The sequence below is a fragment of the Drosophila elegans genome, unplaced genomic scaffold (assembly GCF_018152505.1).
Source record: "Drosophila elegans isolate 14027-0461.03 unplaced genomic scaffold, ASM1815250v1 contig_520, whole genome shotgun sequence".
Taxonomy (NCBI): Eukaryota; Metazoa; Arthropoda; class Insecta; order Diptera; family Drosophilidae; genus Drosophila; species Drosophila elegans.
In genome coordinates this window covers 1,633,751-1,650,927 of record NW_024545903.1, presented here as the reverse complement: position 1 = coordinate 1,650,927, position 17,177 = coordinate 1,633,751, and the positions used below count along the sequence as shown (strand labels likewise).

Below are 17,177 nucleotides of genomic sequence, written 5' to 3'. Positions count from 1 at the left end.
TATAACTAAAACCAAAGAAGTAACTCAGCTTTTAATATATTTTAAAACGAACCCCGATTTAAAATCAAACCGATAGTAATATTTTGATTTATCGTAATCAATTTAAAAAGTGCGCCAAAGTAAAACCGATAGCCGATACTATCGATATCTACGCTCGACCATATGTTTTCAGTAACTGCAATCGCCGACAGTCTATCGATAGTTGTGCGTAAATATGTTTTGCACGTGTTGCATTTGAAAGAATAGTGTCCGTAAACAAAAGTGTTTTCTCCTCAAATTAATTTAGCTGAGCGCAAATGAAGTGAATGGTTATTGAGTGCAAACTGTGACAAAATGGCATCGTTAGCGGAAAAGACGAAAGACACCAACACATTTCGGGTGAGTGTCCACAGAAGTCTCACGTTTTTGGGTGCCCCGCCGACTCACACATTTTTCTGGTGTAGTTCAAATCTTTTGGGGATCGGGTGAATGAGATTGACCTGCGGCACTTGGCCCTCTACCACATCGGCCACCGGAACGAGGAGCTCGACGAGGAGGAGAACGCCACCTACTTCCAGCAGACGATCCAGAAATGGAACGTGCTCAATCTCACCGAGGAGTACAACCACTTTAGCAAGCGATGCCGCAAGATAGTCACCCTGCCGCAGCTGCTGCACCAGAAGGACTTTGTGGTGGACCTGCTGCTGGAGCGCCTGGCCACCGCCACCAATCTGTCTCAGCAGCCGTTGCTAGAGCTGCTCTACGTCCTGGCCAGGGATCTGCGCGAGGAGTTCTACCCCTACTTCCAGCGCGTCCTGGATCGGCTGATCTGTCTGCTCAACACCCAGGATGCGGAGCAGCTGGAATGGACCCTCATCTGCCTGGCTCACCTCTTCAAGACCCTCAAGCCATATCTAAAGCGCAACATTGGCGTGGTCTTCAACGCCATTCTGCCGCTCCTCGATGAGCAGCACTATGCCGAACATGTGACCAACTTTGCCGTGGAATGTTTCGCTTACATAGCCCGCGATGTGCGGGACTTCCCGCGCTTCCTCACCTTCGTGCTGCAGACCGTGCTGCGGGAGCAGGTGGAGAGTGTTCACGGGTGTGGTCGGCTCATCTACGAAATCCTACGCGGCGTCAACGGACAGCTGCACAACTCGGCGGCCGAGATCTTCGCCCATGTGCTGGAAGTGCTGGCCAACAAGACCTCAGCGCACACAGTGGCGCAGACCGAGCTCTTGGGCGACATTGTGGAGTATTCCTTGGGACTTTTGCTCAACTTCCTGCGCTCAGATCAAAGCAACGTGCTATGGCAGAAGCTCTGCTCGGCTGCCAGCAGTGAAGGTGCAGATGTACTGCGGCTGATCAATCTAATGCTGCCCCTGGTCACCCACAAGGACGGGCGCTATGTCGCCGAGCTTCCGCTGGTGGTCTCCACTCTGCTGAAACTGCTGGAGCGCGAAGTGGATCCCCTGCAGCCGTTGACCACCTTGGTCACCAGTCTGCTGAAGGCCCAGCACACTCAGCTCAGCCAACTGGATGCCAGTCGCCTGCTGCAAAAGCTTCTGAGCACAAGTCGCAAACATGTGTCGGTGTACGAGGACTCCATTCTGCAGCTACTGGACTATCCGCAATTTGAGATCCTGGTACTGCCCAATGCAATTGGACACTACGAAGAGCAGAGACACACCAGAGCGCTGGAGCTACTGGCTCGCATTGTCCAGCACAAGAGGCCCCTGCAAGTGGATGGCAGTTCGTTGGCCCAATGGGTGGTCTATCCCGTGCAGCTGAAGCAGAAGGAGGCCATTAAGATGGTGGAGCAAGAGCTACTCAATTTGGACCTGGACAGGGAGGATCATCTACATCTGCTCATCTTGGCGCCCCATTTGAGGGGATTTAGCAAGCAGCCTTTGGAGCAAAGATTGCAATCAGTCATCCAGAAACTGCTAAAGGATGGCGAACGGGATTTCACCCAGCTCCTTTTGCTGCTACAAACACATGCCTTGCTCAAGTTTAATCTGCCCCAGAAACTACGAGCTATCGTTAGCGGCTACTTGATCCCAGAACTGGGAAAAGACCTTCGAGCTTTGGCCTGCTTGCAGCTGGTTCTTCTGGAAACCCCCAAGAACGAACTCTCCGCCTCGGAGGAATTACTTTCGGCCATTTCGAGTCTTCTAAGCCAACCTCTGTCGCAATACAGACGCATTGCTGCCCACTGCTTAGATGTGCTGAACTCGTCGAGCAAAACCAATCCGTACTCCTACTTTTATGCCGCCACCTGCATCGAACCCACTGTCCACAACTACCGCGACTTGCTGCTCCAGTTGCAACAGCTGGAACCGGCGGCTGCTCAGTTCAAGCAGTTCTCCCAGTTGCCACACTTCAAGGAGCACGCCGTTAGCCTCCTGCTCGGCCTGCTCTACAATAATTTCAAGTTTGTGTGGGCTCCGGTCCAGCAGCTCCTGGCTGCCTACGCCAAAACGATGACAGCAGACGAGTTCTGGAATCCGTTCAGGGCCAAGTTGCTGGACACTGTCGCCTGCATAGACTACAGACGGGAGGTGACCACGTTGCAAGAGCCATTTCAAAGGAACTATCAATCGGCGGCACTGACAATGCTCCTGCCCCTGGCCGCAGAACCCCAGTTGACGCTGCAACAGGCCCTCAACTACCGCCAGCTCCTGTGGCAAAGCCTTCCCAAGTTGGGCACACTCGCCGAGGTGAAGAACGCTGATTTGGTGCGGATGTTTTTGCAGTTTTTGGAGCACGAGTATCGCGCTCAGTTGGAGAAATCGGAGCACACGTGGAACGTAAACGAGGCTACAGGTGAGCTAACCACAATTTATTGCCAACATTGAGTCTCATACCCATTTGATTCCCCTTAGCTGCTGATCTAGAGGCAGATGACGATGATGAGCATGAAACAAAGCCGGAGCAACGAGGCCGCCAGAAGAGGAGAACGCACAATGCCCACACCAAGTTCATACTGCAAACGCTGCAGCTGAAACTGGCCTGTTTCGTCTCGCAGCCCAATCCCAAGGCTCTGCATCGGCAGGCCGAGATGCACGACTTCTATCTGGAACTGCTGGCCGGCCCGAATGCCCAGTTGCAACAATTGGCACTGGACTGCCTGGCGGCCTACAAGCAGCCAGCGGCTCTGGTTCAACAAAAAGGCCAACTGTCGGGTCTGATCGATGAGGAGAAGTTCAAGACAACGCTCAGTGGCTTCGAAGTGGCCAGCATGCCGGCCCAGCAGAGGTCGGAACTGATGCCCTTCATGCTGCGTGTGCTGTATGGCAAAATGCTGACCAAGGGTGTCCAGAAACAACTGAGTGCACAGCTGCGAAAGACGCTGATCCTGCGATTCCTGGGCCAACTGGAGGAGTCGGAGATTATGGATTTTCTGAGAATGGCCTTTGGCAGGTTCACTGTCTACACTGACAAGTCAGTGGACGAGGTGGCCAAGTACGTACGCGACACGTACGATCCGTCGGCTGTGATTGCAGCCAAGCAGTTGCAGAGGATCGTCAATCTTCTAGAGCTCATTCGAAAGGAGTTCGCCGGCAAGCTGTCGTCAGATTTCCAATGCTACGTACTGAAATTGCTGCTGCTTGTGGGCAGCGTCGCCCAGGAAGTCATCAAGGGAGAGGGAAAACTAGTGGCTGCCTACAAGAATGTGAAGCACTCGGGTCTGCAGACACTAGTCAACTACTTTGGTCAACTGGTGGACATGGAGGAGCTGTGGCAGGAGCCCGAGATGAACGCCATTTGTGAGGTCTACCTCTGGCCAGGTATCGCCCGCCTCTCGCAGGACTCTATTCACACGCCCACACCGATGCTGAAGTTGCTGCTTTTGTGGGGCGCAGAACCGCGCTACCAGAAATGGTTAAACCGGAGTCCTCCTTCCGATGAACTTCCCATCATGCACCATTTGATGGCACTGCTACTGAACGAGAGAGCCAAGACCAATGTGAAGCGATCGCTTTTGCAGTTGGTGGAGCAACTCCTGGAGGCGGCGGCCACCGAGGAGTACAGCGTCGAGGCCCTCGCCATTGTGCATCCCCATATTCCGGCCATCCTGCAGCAGCTGCAGAGCAGTTGGCGCCACAAGAAGGCCGGCCGGCAGACGCTCGACAAGCGGGAACTCAACATTCTAACGCTTATAACCACGCATGTGGAGGAGCCAGCCACGTGCGAGCTGCTGCTGGAGGTGGTCCTGCCCATATTCACCAAGCAGGCGGCTTCAGCTGGCCCGGAGACAGTTGTCCAGCTGGTGACCACGTTGTCCAACCTGTTGAAACGTGTGGCCAGGCCGCAGGACTATGTCCGTCCACTGGCTCCGCTTTTCGAGCTGGTCAATGTGCTGCCTGCCAGGAAGCTACTCTGCGAACTACTGGCGGACATGGTCAAACGGTTGCACAAGGAGGCGAAACACAACTCGGCATTGGCCACCACTGCCGCTTCCCTGCGGGAGTGGGTGCGGTTTGTGCTGCTGCTGAATGCCTGGGACAAGAGGTGGCTGGAGCAGCCGGACTACGACCGACGTTTGGAGGGTCTCTCGGAGCTCAAGCAGTTGGTGGAGCGGAAGGACAGAAAGATGGACTTGCAGCTGGCTGTCCTGGTGGTCTACAACTGCTTCCATATGCTGCGCCACGACTCGGACCTGGGCATGCGAGTCAACATAGGGGAACTGCTGAAACCCCTACTCCCGTTGATCACCCTGCAACTGGAGGTGAAGGAGGATAGGCACTTCTGGCTGGAGGAGACGGTGCTGCCCCTGTTGCAGCGCTCTATGCGGGATGAGAAGCACGAGCATGCAAGGAGCGAGGCCATTGGCTTGCTGGGTGAACTGGCGCGTCAATGTCCAGCTGCACACGAGATCCTGAGGGATCTCTCGCCACTGGCGGATAAGCACGACCTGGAGGTGGATTTCTTTGAAAACATGCTTCACCTGCAGACCCAGCGACACGGTCGCGCCCTCCAGCGCCTGGTTAACATCTCCGCCGGCAGCTGGAGACAGACGCCGCCATGTGCCCGCACCCTCACCCAGTTCCTCCTGCCGCTGGCCACTCGCTATCTGATGAGCGAAAAGCACGCCGGCAAGCACACGCTGGTGGATGCCGCCATCGAGGCCGTGGGTGTGATGGCCGAACTGCTGCCCTGGTCACAGTACCAGGCCGTACTCCGCTACTACCTCCAGAAACTGCGACATACCCAGGGCCAGCAGAAGCAGTGCGTCCGACTGGTGGTTCGCATCCTGGACGCCTTTCACTTTGACCTAACCCAGGCGCAAACGGATCTCGCCACGCTGGCCAAGCTCAAGGAAAGGCTGGCCGAGGAAACGAAGGAAACCGCTGAATCGTCAAAGGAAAACAAAACGGAAGAGGATGACGATGACGATGTCGATGGCGATGGCGAAGAGAAACCCTTGAAAAAGGAGGAGGAGGATCAGTCGGAGTTTATTGATTTCGAGGAAGAGGAGGCTAGTGAACCGGTGGTGGAGCAACAGCGCACTCAACTGCTAGCTCCCAATGCGGCCAAGAAGGTGATGGCCACCATTACGACGGTGTTGCTGCCAACTCTGAACCGCTCCATCACCGAAAAGACCAACTACGACACCAAGCACAAGGTGAACCGTCGACGACTGAGCTACGAGCGCGAAGAGGAGGAAATCCAGCGGGTGCCCATTGCCCTGGCCATGGTGAAGCTGCTGCAGAAGCTTCCTCTAGAGCTACTGGAGAACAGTCTACCTGGTATGTAAACTATCCTGAACTATAACGAATAGATTAACTTATATCGAATGTATTATCTGTAGGAATCTTCATGAAGGTCTGCACTTTCTTGCGATCTCCTTTGAAATCCGTTCGAATGCTGACCCGTGACATTCTCAAGAAGATCATGATCACGTTGGGTGGCAACTACTTGGGCATGCTGCTGGAGCAGCTGCAATCCCTGCTCACGAGGGGATTTCAGGTGCACGTGCTCTCTGTGACCCTACATGGCGTCTTGGATGCCCTGAGGGGCAGCCTCCAACCGGAGCACATTGAGAAGTGCATGCAGAACCTGCTGGAAGTGGCCCTCAACGACATATTCGGCGATGTGAGCGCCGAGAAGGAGGTGGACAAAATCGTGGCCCACACGCCAGAGGCCAAGCCAAGTGCGAAGAGTTACCTCACCCTTCAGATAGCCGCTCGTCACATTCGGGACAATTGCCTGCTGGATCTGCTGCTGCCCTTCAAGGAGCATTTGGCTCGATCGCACTCACGCAAGGTGACTCAAAAGATTCAGGAGTGCTTTGCCAAAATCGTGGGTGGCCTGGTGGAGAACACACACATCGCCAGGGAGAGTCTCCTGATCTTCATCTACGGCACAATGTCGGAGAGCATCAGTGACCTGTTGCCAGGCACTCAGAAGCGCCAGCTCACCGATAAGGAGCAGGCACTGATGAAGAGAACGCGTCCCGACTGCCTGATCCTTCAACCGGCGCCGGGCAGACGCAGTGTGGCCACCGGCAACAAGCAGGTGAAGTCGAATGCCCAGGCCAATGCCCACATACTGGTTGAATTCGGGCTGGAGCTCCTCCATTTCGTTCTGAAGCGCAAGAAGCTAACGGATCTGGACTATCAGCCCTTCCTGCAGCCCCTGCTGCCACTCCTGAAGGACTCGTTGAGCAGCAATCACGCCAGGACGACCACCTATGCCCTTAAGTGCTACACGGCCATCTGGTTGGGAGAGTACGAGCTCTCCGAACTGAACACCGAGGCCCTGCAGCCGGTGGTTAGACGCATGTTCGAGATCCTCAAGAACTTCTCCACTTTCGGAGCCACGCGGCAGGAGGAGAACGCCCAGCTGGTCAGGGCGAGCTTCAAGGCGGTGGTGGCCCTGCTGCGCAAGTGCCAGGATTACCAGCTGAGCAACGAGCAGATCGAACAGCTGCTGCTGCACATCGAGCAGGAGCTGCAGGAGGGCGAGTGCAGCAGCCAAACCATGGTGTTCACGCTGCTCAAGGCGCTGGTGGGTCGCCAGGTGGACAGCCGTTCCCTACACGATCTGATGAAGCGTCTGGGTGACCTCGCCATCGTCTCACCCTCGGACTATGTGCGTGACGAGTGCCGCGGCATCCTGCTCACCTACATGATGGAGTACACGCTGCGCCAGAAGGTGGACCAATTGGTCAAGTTCATGTCGGTGCAGTTGTGCTACAGCCAGACCGCTGGTCGCCAGTCGGCCATCCAGTTCATGCACTCCGTCATCAACAAGTTCCCCCAGCTGATGCTGGCCAAACAATCCGAGTTCCTGTACCTTTCCCTCGGCACTCGACTGGTCAACGATGAGGATCCCGCCTGTCGGCGCAGTGTGGCCGCCGCCCTGGAAGCGCTGATCGGACGGCTGACCAAACTGGAGCGGAAGCCACTGCTGGATCTCACGCTGCTGTTCTTCACCTCGCCACAGGCCAGCCAGAAGCCAGGAGTCCGCGAAATGGCCGCTGCTCTGCTCTCCAGATTTGTCCAGGCGGAGAAGGCTGGCTTTGCGGAGCGATTGCCACTGGTGCTGCCCACGCTGGTGAATGTCCTCACATTGGGTGACGCGGAGGCGGGCGGCAGATTTGTGCGGGCTCCGGGAAAACTGTCTTCGGCGGTGGATGAAACCGATGTGCATAAAAGGAAAAAGCGAAAGGTGAGCGACAATGTTTATGTGCAAGTAAATTCAATATTTTAACACGTTTTATTATTTATTTTTTTGTAGAAATTCGAAACCACGCTCGATGAAGAACTCCTGCTCGGTGGCCTCGACAACGAATCGCGTTTGGAGCAGCAGCAGCGCAAAGTTGACCATCAGGTCATCCAACTGCAGTACTGTCTGCTCAAGATCTTCGAGCATTGCGGTGAGTCCATACTCAGCAATCCGGAACTATGCGACACCATTGATGAACTGGCCTACGGCTGTCAGCGTCTGCTGGGACACGAGCACAACTGGGTTCGCTGCAATGCAGCCAAACTACTGACCCACATCCTGGCCCACTACGATTACACCTATGTGGGCCAACAGCTGTCCGGAATCAAGAGGGAAGAAGGCGCTGAGCAGAGCCTGTACTTCATTTATGCCCAGCCTGCCGAGGATATAAAATCTCTGGTGCTAGATCTGTGTGCCCAGGTCACGCCGGGTGAAACTGCCCAGGAAATGGTGGACGAACTGTCGAAGATTCTGTTGTACATTGGACACATGCTGCGGGATGTTCCGTTTAGCCTGAAGCAGGAGAAGGATGCTGATGTAGGTGAGGGTGAGGAGCAAGAGCCGGTCAACAAAATAAATCTTAACTGGCTGCTGCGGAACATACGTTTCCTGATCAACAAAGAAGTGGCCAAGGCGCCCCACGACACCAGCATAGTACGTTTGACCCTTTAAAAAATCGAAGAGTAGTAACTAATATAAACATTTTTTGTTTTACCATAGCGAACGGCCATGTTCACACTAATCGAGGCTCTGTCCACGCTGCTCAGCGTGGAGTCCGTGACCCGATTGGCGCCTTCGCTTCTCCAGGCCTTGGTTCGCGAAATGTCCGAGGAGGATCAGAATGTGGATGCGGATTTGCGCCAGCAAGCTCTCCGTGTGGGCAGTCGCCTGAGGAAGCGCATCGGAGCCGATATCTACGACAAACTAAGGAATTCGGTGCAGACCAAGCTGATGGTCCGCCGTGCCGAGCGTCGCAAGGTTGTGGCCCAGGAGAAGATCCATGATCCGGAGCGGGCGGCCAAGCGAAAGGCTGGCGTCCAGGAGCGCAAGAAGGCAGCGAAGCGTCTGAAGGCAGCCGTCGTCCGTGGCAAAGCGCCGGACACTAAGCAGAAGCTTAAGAAACGGAAACGAAAAGCAGAAATGGATGGATTCTAATTAGTTAGTCGGTTGTTTATTGAACTAAGTTGTTTTCTAAGTAAAAACGGATATATACCGGAAATTGTAGTCAGCCTAAGCAAATTGTGGAAAATATACATGCCGTTAATGCAATAATTCTTTAAATTCAGTGACAATTTATTAAGATTTTAAACTTGGAAGAATGTTGCCCTTAAAGAAGAAGTGTGTCCTTAACAATCATTTTTAACGTTATAAAGAGCCTAAAGTTGTTAGCACAAGAGAAACATGTCAAGCATTGGGAAAACACAAATTTATTAAATTTAAGGGGGCAGATGGAGTTAGACATATTTAAAATATCTCAACAACGTTGTTTTCTAATCGGAGCAAGTACTTTCAAAGTAGGTCCCTCATAATTTCAAAACTACTGCACATATTTAGTAAACAACGGGGGAGCGTTTGTTACATTTTAAAAATACATTTACATTTTCATTTTACTAAATCAAAGTATTTTGTTTTTTCGCCAAAACGCAGTGTTCCCTAAAAGTGTAAAAAAAAATTGAACACAATTATGCCTTTTTATTTTGGATGATCTAGCTCAGATTTATGAAAAGCTATTTTTGTTGCGCTATTTCTAAATATTTCCTTATATAAATAAAACAGAAAGATATCTAATTGTTTCATCAAAAAAATTTTCATGTGTTTTCCACGACTTTAAACTCAATAATATAACTATTGCATTAATGACGGTTAATAGTTTAATTTAAATTTGGCGCTCACCGATAAATGCCTTTTGGATCCCTTCTATCGATACAAAAATGGAAAATATCGATAACATAGCTCGCATGTGTTGTGCAATTCCAGTTGTTGTTATTGTTTATCATTTCGAAAATGCAGCAGCTGCGAACCGCCGTGATCCACGGCCTGGCCAGAAGGATCCATCTTCCAACGCGGACTAATCACAGTACCAGTGCCGAGATCTACGACGTAGTGGTCATCGGAGGCGGACATGCCGGCACAGAGGCCTCGGCGGCAGCCGCCCGCTTGGGATCCCGCACCCTGCTGCTCACCCACAAACTGGAGACCATCGGCGAGATGTCCTGCAATCCCTCGTTCGGCGGCATTGGCAAGGGCCACCTGATGCGCGAAGTGGACGCCTTGGACGGGGTGTGCGCCCGCTGCTGCGATGTATCCGGCGTCCACTACAAGGTGCTCAACAGGCGACGCGGACCGGCGGTTTGGGGACCCAGGGCGCAGATCGATCGCCAGCTGTACAAGAAGGCCGTGCAGCGGGAACTGCACAGCACTCGCAATCTGGAGATCCGAGCGGCTGCCGTGGACAACCTCCTGATCGAGGATGAGCAGGATTCCCAGGCGCGGCGTTGTGCCGGAGTCCTGCTGGCCAACGGCGAAGTGGTGCGCAGTCGATCCGTGGTGCTCACAACGGGCACTTTCCTGCGGGCACACATAAACATCGGACTGGAGGTCCGTCCAGCCGGACGGATCGGAGATGCCCCAGCCAAAGCACTGGGTGAAGCCATCGATAGGTTAGGTTTCCGCATGGGCCGACTGAAGACAGGAACTCCGCCGAGGATAGCAAAGAGCAGTGTGGATTTTACACAGCTTCAAAGGCACGACGGCGATGATCCTCCCATGCCGTTCTCCTTCCTCAACCGAGAAGTGTGGATACCGGCCAAGGAGCAGCTGCCCTGCCATCTTACCTACACCACACCAAAGGTCAGCGACATTGTGCGCAATAATCTCCACGTGAATCGCCATGTCACCGAGGAGATAACCGGCCCACGCTACTGTCCTTCGATTGAGTCGAAAATCCTGCGGTTCGGCGACAAGGTACATCAGGTCTGGCTGGAGCCGGAGGGTCTGGACAGTCCGCTGGTGTATCCTCAGGGAATCTCGTGCACGCTGCCCCACGAACAGCAGGTGGAGCTGGTCCATGCCATTCAGGGTCTGGAGAAGGCGGAGGTGGTTCAGCCCGGCTACGGGGTGGAGTACGATTTCATAGATCCCCGCGAGCTGTATCCCACGCTGGAAACGAAACGAGTGCCCGGACTCTTCTTTGCTGGCCAGATAAATGGAACCACGGGCTACGAGGAGGCGGCCGCCCAGGGAATCATAGCTGGTGCGAATGCGGCCGGAAAAACTCGCCATGGCGACGGAAGGCAACTAACCATTAGCCGAACAGAGGGCTACATAGGCGTGCTGATCGATGACCTCACATCTCTGGGCACCAACGAACCCTACCGTATGTTCACCAGCCGAGCAGAGTTCCGCCTTTCACTTCGTCCGGACAATGCGGACATGAGGCTCACCCAAAAGGGCTATGACTTTGGTCTGGTGTCGCCACATCGGTATCAACATTTTCAGCAAACCGAAGAGCGGTTACAATCGGCCATTGAATCCTTGAGAGGATTGCGCAAGCACACCCACTATTGGCGCCAGGCGCTCGATCTGCCCAAGGCCAAAGCCTCGGTGGAGAAAACTGCCTTCGATATGCTGGGCATACCGGCGGACAACATCACTGTGGATCAGCTAATCCAACTCCATGCCAGCGAACTGAGCTGGCTAAGCGGTGAGCGGAACTTGGCTGAAAGGCTAAAAATCGAGGCTCTGTACTCGTTCTTTGTGGACGAACAGCAGCGGGATGTGGAGGATGTGCGGCGGGAGGAGCGCCTCTCGATCCCCGCCGACATTGACTACTTCTCCAAGTCCCTGAGTTTGTCCAACGAGGAGCGACAGAAGCTGACGCTCATCCAGCCGCAGACGATTGCAGCGGCCAGTAGAATTCAAGGAGTAACTCCTTCCACAATTGTGCGGATAATGAAGTATGTCAAAAAGGCGGAGGTAGCGAAAACGTAGTTAGGAAATATATATCTTGTATATATAGAATTTAATTAAACAATATATGAAGGTGCGACTTTTATAAATTGAATAATTGATAATCTACATTTATAAAATATGAACTACTTTTTTCCCTATGTACCTATGTACGTACCGAGGTACCATTTTTCGATACCTTATGCATTACCTAGGTACAGATTTGTATTGATCGTTAAAATCTGATAAGTAAGATAATTTACTGAAATATTTGTACTTATTTTGTTTAAAAACTAGCTTGATACCACTAAATCAAATTGTGTATAATTTTCGCCAATATGCTGATAAAAATAGAAAATTTAAATGTAACTTAAGGAAGATAAGATGTTTCTTTTTACATGTTTATACAACCAGCCTTTATTGCCAGAGCGTATACACAATATCACAATCCATTTGCAACTTCGCAAAATGATTAAATTTTAAATAATTTGTTTTTTAACCTTTTTTGTACCTTTTAATTCACCTAGATACTTGACAAATTGTATACCTTTTACCTTTCTAGGTACTTATTTTCTCAAATACCTTGTATCTTACCTAGATCCAAAAAACTAGTACCGTTCCCAACACTGTGTTGTATATATACAATCTGATTAAATAATATTTGGAAATACGATTTTTATACATCACCGCCGTTCCCAGAACATGAACTTTCTTTTCCAATACATCCATCCAAAAAAAGAGGTTTATAGCTTATCCTTAAGTAGAGTTTATTTCATAAAATCATAAATGCCTTATGTAAAGTTGCACAATATTGTTTAAATGTTTGTTTCGCATATCGTTTGCCACATGGTTGAACATTCGTACATATTTGTTTTTCTGCGAGATTGTGTTGGCTCAAGTGAGTTGATATATACCCAACTATTTGCTGTGGTCGTGTGAAGATCTGTGAGAGAAGCGCCCGTCTGTCCGTCTGAATTTCCCATCTAATGCACCCGATCAGAACTTTAGATCCTTTTCCGGACAGACTTGAGCGCTCCATCTTATGGCTATTGCTAGTGTTGCGGTAGCTTTTGTATTTGGGTACTTTTGTATTTGGTTTTCGGATTCGATTGCGTTTCGGTTAGCTTACAGTTTAATGTTTTACACTTTGTATTCTGTTTACACACACAACGAAGATTGAGGGGGAGTTACAGTACATTTAATTTACGATCGATTTCATTTGTTAAGGTTGTATTTGAAACTATTTTGCAGTAGTTGATTAGCTATCGCATGGCATTTGTGGTTACGTAACTAGATGCGCGCCAATCGATGTCAGTTATCTGTGTGTCATTCAAGAATCTATTACGATTAGTTATTAAAATATATTCATTTTCAGTTTTACTGGTACATACACATAGTTTTTGTCAAAAGGAAAAGTCGACTTGCATATGGCGGAATTTTCACGGAATTATCGAAGCGTCTTGGTGTTCTTCATATTTACCTATTCAACAGGGACACCTGAACTTTGTGGGATATATGTACATATCCTGCTTCGAAAACGAGTTGCATTTTTGTAGTATAGGGTCTCAAATGGCCATAGCTTGAGGCTTTTTACGCAATGATTTTTTGAGTTTTGGTTTGGTTTTTAATTTTTCTTTATAATATCACAGATTGCTCGAGATTTATGCATTAAAATATATATAAACCGTTACTTCACGTATCATCAAAAGTTAGGCAATCTCAAACACAAAAAAAAAAAAGTCTGGGAGGCAAGATATAGGGGCAAAGACTGGAAACGGGAGTGAGAACTAGATCTATATCTTTGAGAGTTTGCTTGGTTTTTGGGGTATTGACTACTTACTATAAACATCAATTATAGTGTGAATACAGAGTACTTTCTCCATTTGCTAGCTTGTGTTTGGTTGGTTGGGTTTGTCTTAAGATTCTGGCGAATGCGTTTCCCGATTTCTGCACTCTAAGTTTGCGTCTAATCATATTTTAAATCACAAGAAAAAAAAAGAGATATTGTTAAGGGCCAAAGGGTGGCTTAAAGAAGTTGATCAATTTCGAAAAATAATTTCGGCCTTTCGCTCTTCACTACTTATCCATTCCAGAATATCTCTCTAGGTTTTTGATTTGATTTGTTATCTAAATTTCAGTTCCGTTTTCCCCACTTTGTATTCGAGTTACATTTTCATACGTTCTCCGTTTTTATTCGTACTCTCCAAATCACAATTATTAGCAATTAGCAATTTAAGAATAAAATATAGCTACCCAGTATGTTTTGTATAATTTCTGTTTCTGTTGTGTATATATAAATTTCTTATCAGAATTTTAGTCTAACTTTACAACTAGAAATATTTTTTGCTCGGACCATGAAACGTTTTCCACACGAAAACCACATTCAGAGTTCTATGCAAGTATATACCTAAAATTCTTACGAATAACGCTTCTTTCGAGAGTAATTATTTTTACTTGGAATATTTCACAATATTTTACATTTTATGCATATACGATTTTTACACCAATTCAAAATGTCTAATTGTGTTAGGTAGAATTGTATTCAACTGGTTTGGGTAAACGTTAGATTGTAACACCGAGAACAAACAAATATCTGATATCTGTTATAAAATGTACATTGTATTGTGGTTTTGGTTTATTGCGGCTCTAAATGGTGATTTCTTGGCCAGCTTTTTTTCTTAATTTCCGGACAACAAGGGATTCCTTCCACCTAGAGTTTTAGGAACTCGTCGAGCATCCGCTTGCGCTGCTGGTGAAGAGCCCGCTCCGACAGCAAGTACATCCCAATGTCACTGTAGTTTTTCATTAGTTAGTTATTGGAATTACTGAAGAGTTGGTGTCATAAGGCTGTGGCCTCCTCCGCACTGTTGCTGCGCCCCAATCCACCCAACTGCGGTTTACTGTCATCTGAAACGAGCACCGAGGTTAACTGCTTTAGTGGGGAAGTTTCAATGGCAAAGGCGCCCCATTTTTTTGGGGGATGACAAAACCAAAGCGAAATAATAAGTGTAAAAGACAAATAATTGTAAACAAATAAATCATTTATTCAGGCCATTTCTAAAAGTAAACGCTTCACAATTTTAAATACGGAAATAATAATAGTAACTAAGGATTAAAACATTAAGAATTGGATCTAAAGCGGCGCTGGCAATACATTACATTACAAGTTCTTGTATAAATAAAGATGCTTGACTAACAACTAAATTATCGCCTAGTTAAATGTTACTGAAGGTAGATGTTAACTAGTTCCGATCCGAGGCGACTTTGCAGAACTTAAGCCTAAGCGACCGACCGACCGACCGACCGACCGACCGACCGAACACCCACTCCCGCCAGGGGATCATCATCATCATTATCATTATCATTGTTATCGTTATCATCTATCATCTGGTGGGCTCGGCAGTGGGCGTGGCGGCACTGGTGGACACCTCGTCGCTGGTCAGCGCCGTGCTGGCACTGCTGGTGCTGCTGCTGACCACCGGCGGCGGGGTGGTGCCACTGGTCGTGGAGGTCACCCCGCCGGAGGTGGACACAGTGTCTGGGGAGGCGGCGGCGGCGACGGCCATGCTCTTGGGAGCAACTGGTGCAGGTGCCGGCGCCGGCGACACCGACAAGCGTTGCTTCTCCTCCTCAATGTCTGTCTTGGTTGCTGCCGTGGCAGTCGTGTCCGTGTCTAGAATCTTTGGGGGCTCCTCTTTGCATTTACCTGATGCTGCTGCTGCTGCAGCTGCTGCTGCTGCGGCACCGAGCGCCGGCAGCGAGTTGTTGGTCTCCGACTGCGGACTGGCACTGCGCCGCGATGAGTTCTCCGGCGAGCTGTCCGGATGGATTTGCTTCTCTGCAGCGGCATTCGGCGTGGCTGGCTTCTTGTCCAGCGCCACTGGCGGCGGCGGCGAACTCTTCAGAGAATCCTCCTTGAGGGCAGCCACCTGCTCCTTGATCTCGCCCTGCGAGGCTCCATTGGATTCGCCCCCGTTCACTTCGTGACTGGTCGGCTGGCCACTGCTGGCGTTCGATGGAGCCTGGTTGCTGGAGTTCGAATTCGATCCGGTCAGATCCAAGGTGGCCGGTTCATGCGTCACCGGGGTAACGGCCTTATCGATCAGCGCCGATTGCTGGGCAGCAGCCGCCACGGCCGCAGCAATGTGGTGCCTCATGGCATGGGGGCTACCGCCTGCTCGGCCGCCGTTCGCCGACGCAGAGGGAGTGATGGGGGGCGTGATCTTGGGCGAGCTGGGCAGCGAAAGGGGCTGCTGTTGGTGGGCAGCCGTCGGAGTCATTCCGCTGGCCGCCGCCGCAGCTGCATGCATGGCCGCCAGATGGCCGTGATGATAGTAGTGGCCCATGTTGGGAATGTGCGAGCTGGAGGTGGTGGGCGGCATACCGCTGCCGCTGACACCGCCGCTGGGCGTCGAGGTGGGCACCTGGTCGGCGCTCAGCTTCACGGCGGCCGTCAGGTTCAAGCTGGTGTGCGCTGAAGATGCAGATAGACTGGAACTGGCCGTCACTGGAATGGAGTTGCTCATCGCTCCGCCGCCGCCGGCCGTGGAGGTATGCGGCGGCAACTGGTGGGCCAGCGAGGCGGGATGGTGCGGCGACATGTGCGGGTGACTGAGGTTCAGGCTGTGCGGATGGGCACTGAGGCCGAGGGCAGCGGCCGAGAAGCCGGGATGCGTGAGGCCAGCGGCACCCGGATGGGCCAACCCCATGGCCGCCTGCTGCAGGTGGTGCTGCAGATTGGGCCCGTGGCCGCCCAGTGGAGGAACGCCGACGCCTGGCAGCCCGGCCATGCCCAGATTGAGGCCCATGGCCCCGTGGGGACTCTGCCGCTGGGCATTGGCCGCCGCTGCATGGTAGTGCGACATGCCGGGCAGCCCGTGAAGTGCTCCTGGTGGTCCGCGCAAGCTCATGTTGAGATGTGGGATCATGGAGCCCAGCAGGTTTCGGTTCAGCGGGGAGTACAACTGATTGGAGTAGTGATGCGAGGCATTCAGCAGCTGTTGGCGTTCCCGCTCCCGCTCGCGCTCCTCGTCCCGCAGTTTGCGTTCCCGGGCCTCCCGTTCGCGCTGCTCCTTCTCGCGCTCGCGCTGCTCCTTCTCCCGTTGCTCCTTCTCGCGCTGCTCCTTCTCACGCTGCTCCTTTTCGCGCTGCTCGCGCAGCTCACGCTCCTTCTCGCGCTGCATCTCCCGCTCACGTTCCTCCTCCCGCGCCAGCCGCGCCCTGTGCTCCTCCTCCAGCTTCATCCGGTCGTGCATCGCCGGCGAGATGCCCAGCGCTGCGCCGGGCATCATCGAGTAGAGGTGCGAGTAGGGCGAGGCCATTTGGGGGTACAGTGCGGCCGCATGCGGATGCGAGGGATGGGCGCCGGCGGCGCGGAACAGTTGGTAGCGGTGCTCCAGGTACAGCTGCTCCGTGTACGGCAGTCCAGCGGGATTCAGAAAAGCTGGAATCAATTAGGTGATTAGCACTTACTCTGAATTTATAGGTAGAGTTAGAATAATAGCAATGTATTT

The 17,177-nt window shown here is 51.5% G+C and overlaps 3 protein-coding genes across 9 annotated transcripts in view; 2 read left to right on the top strand and 1 right to left on the bottom strand.

Annotated features, from left to right (window-relative positions):
- Window positions 1-199: 199 nt before the first annotated feature.
- On the top strand, window positions 200-8,988 carry LOC108134633 (small subunit processome component 20 homolog). The gene is made up of 6 exons (XM_017255020.2): window positions 200-378; window positions 444-2,808; window positions 2,868-5,735; window positions 5,798-7,659; window positions 7,729-8,370; window positions 8,437-8,988. The coding sequence occupies exons 1-6, from the start codon at window positions 334-336 to the stop codon at window positions 8,869-8,871; spliced, it is 8,217 nt and encodes a 2,738-aa protein (XP_017110509.1). The 5' UTR covers window positions 200-333; the 3' UTR covers window positions 8,872-8,988.
- A 697-nt stretch (window positions 8,989-9,685) lies between these two features.
- On the top strand, window positions 9,686-12,332 carry LOC108134630 (protein MTO1 homolog, mitochondrial). The gene has a single exon (XM_017255016.2). It carries the CDS (start codon window positions 9,721-9,723, stop codon window positions 11,704-11,706), a length of 1,986 nt encoding a protein of 661 aa, XP_017110505.1. The 5' UTR covers window positions 9,686-9,720; the 3' UTR covers window positions 11,707-12,332.
- A 2,355-nt stretch (window positions 12,333-14,687) lies between these two features.
- Window positions 14,688-17,177, bottom strand: part of LOC108134629 (centrosomal and chromosomal factor) — a 72,938-nt gene continuing 70,448 nt past the window's right edge. For all 7 annotated transcript variants that reach the window (XM_041709830.1, XM_041709829.1, XM_041709831.1 and 4 more), the window contains one exon: window positions 14,688-17,107. In XM_041709830.1, the coding sequence (XP_041565764.1) occupies window positions 15,048-17,107 (2,060 nt within the window). In that variant the 3' untranslated portion in view covers window positions 14,688-15,047. The remainder of the gene's footprint in view (window positions 17,108-17,177) is intronic.

Coding starts and splice junctions, on each gene's coding strand:
- LOC108134630 (XM_017255016.2), top strand. CDS start 9,721: ATGCAGCAGCTGCGAACCGCCGTGATCCACGGCCTGGCCAGAAGGATC.
- LOC108134633 (XM_017255020.2), top strand. CDS start 334: ATGGCATCGTTAGCGGAAAAGACGAAAGACACCAACACATTTCGG. Junction 5,736..5,797: donor ACTGGAGAACAGTCTACCTG/GTATGTAAACTA, acceptor TATTATCTGTAG/GAATCTTCATGAAGGTCTGC. Junction 8,371..8,436: donor CGCCCCACGACACCAGCATA/GTACGTTTGACC, acceptor GTTTTACCATAG/CGAACGGCCATGTTCACACT.